The sequence below is a fragment of the Lathyrus oleraceus genome, chromosome 2 (assembly GCF_024323335.1).
Source record: "Lathyrus oleraceus cultivar Zhongwan6 chromosome 2, CAAS_Psat_ZW6_1.0, whole genome shotgun sequence".
In the NCBI taxonomy this organism is placed as follows: Eukaryota; Viridiplantae; Streptophyta; class Magnoliopsida; order Fabales; family Fabaceae; genus Lathyrus; species Lathyrus oleraceus.
The window spans coordinates 108,859,518-108,865,824 of NC_066580.1; the positions used below are offsets into that span (position 1 = coordinate 108,859,518).

Genomic DNA, 6,307 nt, shown 5'->3' on the forward strand with positions numbered 1-6,307 from the left:
AAAAAAAAAATAAAAATGGAATGGGCATAGGCGCCACTCCTAGTGGCGACTTGCCCTACCCATTAAGGGTAGGCGCCAACTAGGGTGGCGCCTAAGGGTAAAATTTGGCCAAAAATGGCCATTTGTGTAATTATTTTGAAAAATGGTATATTTTTGAAATTTTTTTAAAATTCTTGGATATTTAAAAAAAAATTCGAGGATGGTACACTGCGGTTACACCAATATTTGACGAAAAAAAAAAAAGAGATTGACTCAAGCCATTTTCCTGCTAAGCAATTCTGCATAATTATTCTGCAAAAACAACTAACTCCAAAAAATCGATTTCAATCCCATTTTAAATAACTCTCAAATTCATTGTTAAACTAAACTCAAATGCACATACAAATTATTTCCAATTTCCTCTTAATTTGAATTTATAACTAGTAGTTTCATTTCTAACTAACTAAATTTCCAATTTGAATTTCAACCAAATTTCGTTTGAGTTTCAAAACAGAAAAAAAAAACTGACTATAGATCCACATACCTTGGCATCAAATCGACTTCTTCATCACTCTGTGAAATCCTCATAACCGAAAATCCACTCCATTGAAGTACCAAGGATCTTCATATGCAGTCCTGCAACTCATACGCAGTAATCCATGATTCACTCTGCAGCAATCTGCGATTCGCCTGCGACAATCCATCAAGCCTTAGCGTCAAAGAACGGAGGAAATAAGAAGGAAGCATAATGGAAAGGCGATCTTCTTCATCCATTTTTTCGCTTTTCATTGCAAGTGCAATTGAACCACGATGATGGAGCACGACGACTGAAGGACGACGAGCGCACCACCGGAGCCACCGCGTCGGAATCACCTGGTAGGTTGTTCTTCTTCCCTCAATCTCTCTTCATTCCGCTGCTAAGTTCAGTCCCGATTTGGTTTGGACTTTGAAGTTCCATACGGTTTCCATCGTTGCTTGATTCTTCACGGAAGAGGAAGTCAATTTCGTTTTGGTTCGGCAGCATGAGAGCATTCTTATATTGGGCTGGGATTCGGATCCGGTTGCTATTCAACACCACGGACTGACCCACACCCCTTCAATATGCTGCATTTGCTAGTGGGCCTAAAAGTTTGGGCCTTCGAATCCAAGCTTCAGCAAGCTCGCCCTGTAGAAAATTTTACCCTATACCCCTACAATTGTACCCATACCCCTACATTTAAATTTTTTTGACCAAAATACCCTCATATAAATAGGGTATATTTTCCGTTTCAAATTTTTTTACCATTTTCGTTGAAGACTTCCGGAGAAGAAAATTTTTTGGCGTTTTTGCATTGTATACCGGAACACTTAAGAGTAAGTCTTCCGGTTTGAAAAGTGTATACCGGAACACTTCTCTAAAGTGTTCCGGTTTGTTGTTTTTATGGACACTGAACCGGAAGTCTTCTAGAAAGTCTTCCGGTTTGTATACTTGTATACCGGAACACTTTCTTCAAGTCTTCCGGTTTGGATGATGTGTACCGGAACTCTTTTTTGAAGTGTTCCGGTACGTAATTTTTTTTTTTTTTTTTTTTTAATTTTAATTATTTTTTTTTACATTATTTTTGCAGTGGTTCGAAGAAGAGGTGCAGATGGCCGGATTCCAGTCCGCACGTTAGACCGGGGTGCATCTTCATCTGCAGCTGCAACTGAGCCGACTGGATATCCAGGAGGGCCGTACGATACATCGCTTTTGGTGAAGTACGAGCATCATGTTGCTCGACATATATGGTTCGGTGAGGTAAGTAAACGGACTATATTTGAAAATGAATAATAGTTGAATATTTTATAATTTGTTTTCTAATATGTGTTTTAATTGCTTTTAGGAAAGAGGACCAAAGAAAGAGTTGAAGGTTGCCGGACATGGACTGAAGTTGAATTCTAGGGTTCCATTGGCTCTTCCACCACAGATGGAGAGTTGGGTATCTAGATCCGGTTTAGCTTCACTGCAGAGAACGAGTCTGAACAAGATAGACACAAATCTTGTCTCTGCATTTGTGGAAAGATGGCATCTAGAGACATCTTCATTTCACATGCCGTTTGGTGAAATGAGCATTACTTTAGATGATGTCGCATGTCTACTTCACTTGCCCATTAGGGGTATCTTTTGGAGTCCTCAGGATGTGACTGAAGAGCTAGCTGTTGAACTTGCTGTTGACTACCTAGAAGTGTCACAGAGTCAGGCACAGTCACATGTTCGGAGCTGCAGGGGGTCGTATTACAAGTTGGAGTGGTTATATGATATATTCGTACATCATAGGGCTGCTTCCAGCTGGGCATATGCGACTAGAGCATATCTATTGATGTTGGTGGGTTCCACCATATTTGCTGATAAGACCTTTACACTTGTAGAGGCACGATACCTCCTCCTGTTTAGGGACTTGGATGGATGTTCAGGATATAGTTGGGGAGCAGCTGCACTAGTTACCCTCTACCGATATCTTGGAGATGCGTCCATGTACAGTTGCAAACAGCTAGGTGGATATCCTACTCTCCTACAGGTATATAATTTAATTTTGTTAATTAAGTGTTGGATTCATTTTATAAAATATTGTAACTTAATTTGTTTTATTTATTATGTTTTTATTTTGTAACAGTGTTGGATTCACGAGTATTTTCCAACTGTTGGAAAAAGAGGGGAGAATTGGAATCCTGCTGGAAACTGTGGTCTTCCCCGAGCGATGAGATGGTCGTATAGACAGGGAGTCCTGAAGGTCGATGATTTACGACCTATTTTGGACGAGCTGACACCTACCGACGTCATCTGGCGACCATTTGAGGATCATAGAGCATGGCGTGTATTTGATGAGATATGTCTTTACAGGGGCTGTTTGAAGTGGGGTGAAACAGTTGTTCCATACTTGCCTGATAGATGTTTACGTCAGTTCGGGTATAGGCAGTATGTTCCATCCCCACCTCTGGATTGTATGATGGCGACGGATATTGATGTTGATTGGATCAGTTACCATCAGAGTGTTGTCGATGTGATCGGTTCATCTTCCGTGGCCACCACTCCATCTGAGGTAGTAGACGGTTATCTGGAGTGGTATTATCGTGTTTCCCATCCACGATTGGTCCCTCCCCATCGTGACGCTCCTAGAGAGGTACCCGTTCCTGTATATGACGCCGGGCCATCTGATCCTGATTGGGCTCGTGTATCTACATTGATTCGTCGCTATCTGAGACAGGTTAATGCTGAAGAGGAAGATCCACAGTTTTCTGATTTATTTGAAGCTTTGCATATTTCTCGTTCACATTGATTATATGTATTAAGCTTTGAATATAATAGACATAATAATATAGATTTCATGTTTTGATTACATATTTATGTTTTGATTACATAATCATGCTAATACAGGTGTAAGTAATTGCCAATGTTGCATACGTCCTGCAAATCCTAGCATCCAAGTAGTTGCTATATGAGAACGAAATTTCTTCCAATCTAATGTGACCGGTGGCAATGGAAACCCCTCTTTCATGTTAACCTGATAAAGTAAAATAATTAAAAGATTAAGTCATATAACATAAAATATTAACTGGAATAATTAAAATATTTAGACATATAAATACATACCTGAACCCAATGATTCTGGTTAACAAAACCAATGCAATAAATAGAGACATTTGGTGAATGTGAACTTGTCATCGGAAAGAAAGTGATGCACGGATTGCCTAAACAGACAAGTACAACATTATAACGATTCGCTATCAAGTAACCCATATCTGGTAGACTCATCCATTTTTCAGGTGGTTGTGAACCAAACGATTCTATCATCAAAGATTCTCTCACAGCTGACAACCGATTAGAAAATAACTTGTCATACAAAGTTGACCTATCCTTGTCTATTAATTCCAACCCCAACTCTCTGCGAACCATTGACCAACCATCCTCACCATATCCATGCAATGATGCAATGACTCTAAATCCACAATTACCATCTGATTCAACATTAACTACATCTTCAATGTATGACCTAATATGATTAGGAAATTGAACAATGAATTGTGGTTGCTTCTTTGATAATTTGATCTTCTTCGAAGTCTGTGATGGTTGAGATTGCCTTTGTGAAGATTGAGATGCCTTATCAACATACTCATGATACGAAGGGTCCCTATAAACATCATAATCTGCTGGTTTTTCCCTTTCTTCTTCACTCCTCCTTTGGTTTTTATTTTCTCAGGTGGTGGACACAATGTTGTCATTGTTGGGTATGCTAGTTCACATACCCTACTCCTTAATGCCCTTTTCCCAACAACATCTAATGACCTAAATCGTCTCCACAACTCATCCATTGCAGCTGTCATATCCACCTCTGATCCATCATCTTCACCTATCTCTAACTCAACTTCCATAGTTAGTTTCCTCCAATGAACATGAACAGCATCAATGGGTATCGGTATACCACCTACTCTGTATCTTCCTAACTCACAAGCACAAGGTAACCCATAAGATGTTCTAAGAGTACAACCACATATTTGCCTGTTAGTTCCAACATAATCAACTCTCAATAACTCTTCAGCAATACGTCTCAAAGCAGCTCGAGATACGGAACCACGCAAATAACCATAAAAGGGACTTACGTGCGCGTTCTCAACTTCGTAAAAACTCTTTTGAAATGAAGCTCTAATGTTTCCCAGTTGTAACCTCAAGTTGTTATTCATGGCTTCCCAACATTTGACCATGTCACCTATACTGTTTCCTAACATCTGCTTTAACTTCCAATGAGCAGATTCAACCCTAAAAATATCAGATATAAAAAATACCATTAGATATTGAAAATATCACGTATTAAAAATATCAGATATTGAAAATAACACATCAAAAAACATAAAAAAAATATCAAATATAAATTATAAGACGTACCGATTAGTCGTTGTGTTACCCAAATGTAGGACTCGATTAATCCATGCTCCAACAAATCTATGCCTATGTGGAGTCAACCATGTGTCTTTCACATAATTAATAAATCCACTATAATCAACACATGCTTGCTCAAGTTGATGCAACCGCTGACCATACTCAACCTCATCACTAGCCCAGACAACTTCCATCCATAATGTGTCTATCGTCTTTTGCAGGTCATTCACCACATGTTGTTTGCATTTGGCACCAACGTTTTTGTTAATGTGAAATCTACATAGCAAATTAATCGAGTTGGGAAACACAACTTCAATTGCTTTCATCAAAGCAAGATCTCTATCTGTCAAAATCACTTGTGGACACATGTCTTTCTTCACAAACAACTCTTTTAATTTCTCCAATACCCAGCAAAAATTCTCTGTTTGCTCAGACTCCATATATGCAAATCCAACAGCAAAAGTCAACTCAGTCGATGTCATGCCAACAATTTCAAACAAAGATTGTCTATATTTGTTTGTCTTGTAGGTGCTATCCGTAACTAACACAATCGGAAATATATTCAACAACTTCACTGAATCAGGATGTGCCCAAAATATCTCTCTCACCACTTCCGAGTCATCCTTTTTTCTACTCCAATACACATATCCTGCATCCTCAATAAGCTTAAACAGATGTTGTATCTCACTCCTTGGACCTCTTATCTCTTTTTCTATCACACTCTTATGCTTGTATACTTGCGTAATACGAGTGACATTCTCAGGAAACTTGTCTTGCAAGGAAAGCAAAATGTTTCTAGGTGCTACATGTCTCTTTGCCAAATCAGCGACATGTTGCTTCTCATCTGTGGTCAACCTACCAATAAACGAATGACCTTCTAATCTATCAAGTAAACCATGATTATGTAACCCACATTTTACATCAATCTTCCAACCAGATCCATCTTTCGCCGGAGTCGACCTGATTTTAAATGGACATCCACATTTCTTGGACGCACTTTGGGTACCACTATCACTAATCTTGTGTTTCCCACCTTTATCACAGCCAAATATTATTTTGTTACTTCTCCCTCTCTTCCCCGTTTCAGTATCTGAACGACTGATAATAACAGTTACTTTATTGTCGATTCCAACCTCTTTAATCCATCTGATAACCTCTTCTCGTGTACCAAATCTTTCCGTCGTCATAAACGCATCAGTAGTATCTACACATATTTTGGGAAGATTTTCCATTTCTGTAAAAAAAAAAAATTAAAAAAAAAAAAAAACACGTACCGGAAGACTTAAAGAAAGACTTCCGGTACACAAAAAAAGCAAACCGGAACACTTCTCCAAAGAGTTCCGGTATGCAAATTTTTTTTGAATTTTTTTTTATGTGAACCGGAACTCTTTCCTTAAGTGTTCCGGTTTGCTTTTTTTGTGTTCCGGAAGTCTT

The 6,307-nt window shown here is 38.7% G+C and overlaps 3 protein-coding genes across 3 annotated transcripts; 1 reads left to right on the top strand and 2 right to left on the bottom strand.

Moving 5' to 3' along the window:
- The first annotated feature begins 1,674 nt into the window (after nucleotides 1-1,674).
- Nucleotides 1,675-3,037, top strand: LOC127122119 (protein MAIN-LIKE 1-like). The gene is made up of 3 exons (XM_051052512.1): nucleotides 1,675-1,756; nucleotides 1,842-2,264; nucleotides 2,978-3,037. The coding sequence occupies exons 2-3, from the start codon at nucleotides 1,926-1,928 to the stop codon at nucleotides 3,035-3,037; spliced, it is 399 nt and encodes a 132-aa protein (XP_050908469.1). The 5' UTR covers nucleotides 1,675-1,756; nucleotides 1,842-1,925.
- A 221-nt stretch (nucleotides 3,038-3,258) lies between these two features.
- Nucleotides 3,259-3,790, bottom strand: LOC127122120 (uncharacterized). Its single transcript, XM_051052513.1, has 2 exons — nucleotides 3,590-3,790; nucleotides 3,259-3,500 (listed from the first exon to the last, which is right to left on the bottom strand). Exons 1-2 carry the CDS (start codon nucleotides 3,788-3,790, stop codon nucleotides 3,360-3,362), a joined length of 342 nt encoding a protein of 113 aa, XP_050908470.1. The 3' UTR covers nucleotides 3,259-3,359.
- A 6-nt stretch (nucleotides 3,791-3,796) lies between these two features.
- LOC127121190 (uncharacterized) lies at nucleotides 3,797-5,369 on the bottom strand. Its single transcript, XM_051051767.1, has 2 exons — nucleotides 4,880-5,369; nucleotides 3,797-4,753 (listed from the first exon to the last, which is right to left on the bottom strand). The coding sequence occupies exons 1-2, from the start codon at nucleotides 5,353-5,355 to the stop codon at nucleotides 3,970-3,972; spliced, it is 1,260 nt and encodes a 419-aa protein (XP_050907724.1). The 5' UTR covers nucleotides 5,356-5,369; the 3' UTR covers nucleotides 3,797-3,969.
- Nucleotides 5,370-6,307: the final 938 nt, after the last annotated feature.

What these genes read in the sequence shown, in the direction of transcription:
- LOC127122120 (XM_051052513.1), bottom strand. Translation starts at nt 3,790, where the DNA reads ATGATAGAATCGTTTGGTTCACAACCACCTGAAAAATGGATGAGTCTA. An exon ending in ACCAGAATCATTGGGTTCAG is followed by an intron (nt 3,501 to 3,589) that starts GTATGTATTTAT and finishes TTACTTTATCAG; the next exon opens with GTTAACATGAAAGAGGGGTT.
- LOC127121190 (XM_051051767.1), bottom strand. Translation starts at nt 5,355, where the DNA reads ATGACATCGACTGAGTTGACTTTTGCTGTTGGATTTGCATATATGGAG. An exon ending in GGTAACACAACGACTAATCG is followed by an intron (nt 4,754 to 4,879) that starts GTACGTCTTATA and finishes TGATATTTTTAG; the next exon opens with GGTTGAATCTGCTCATTGGA.
- LOC127122119 (XM_051052512.1), top strand. Translation starts at nt 1,926, where the DNA reads ATGGAGAGTTGGGTATCTAGATCCGGTTTAGCTTCACTGCAGAGAACG. An exon ending in AGTGGTTATATGATATATTC is followed by an intron (nt 2,265 to 2,977) that starts GTACATCATAGG and finishes TGATTGGATCAG; the next exon opens with TTACCATCAGAGTGTTGTCG.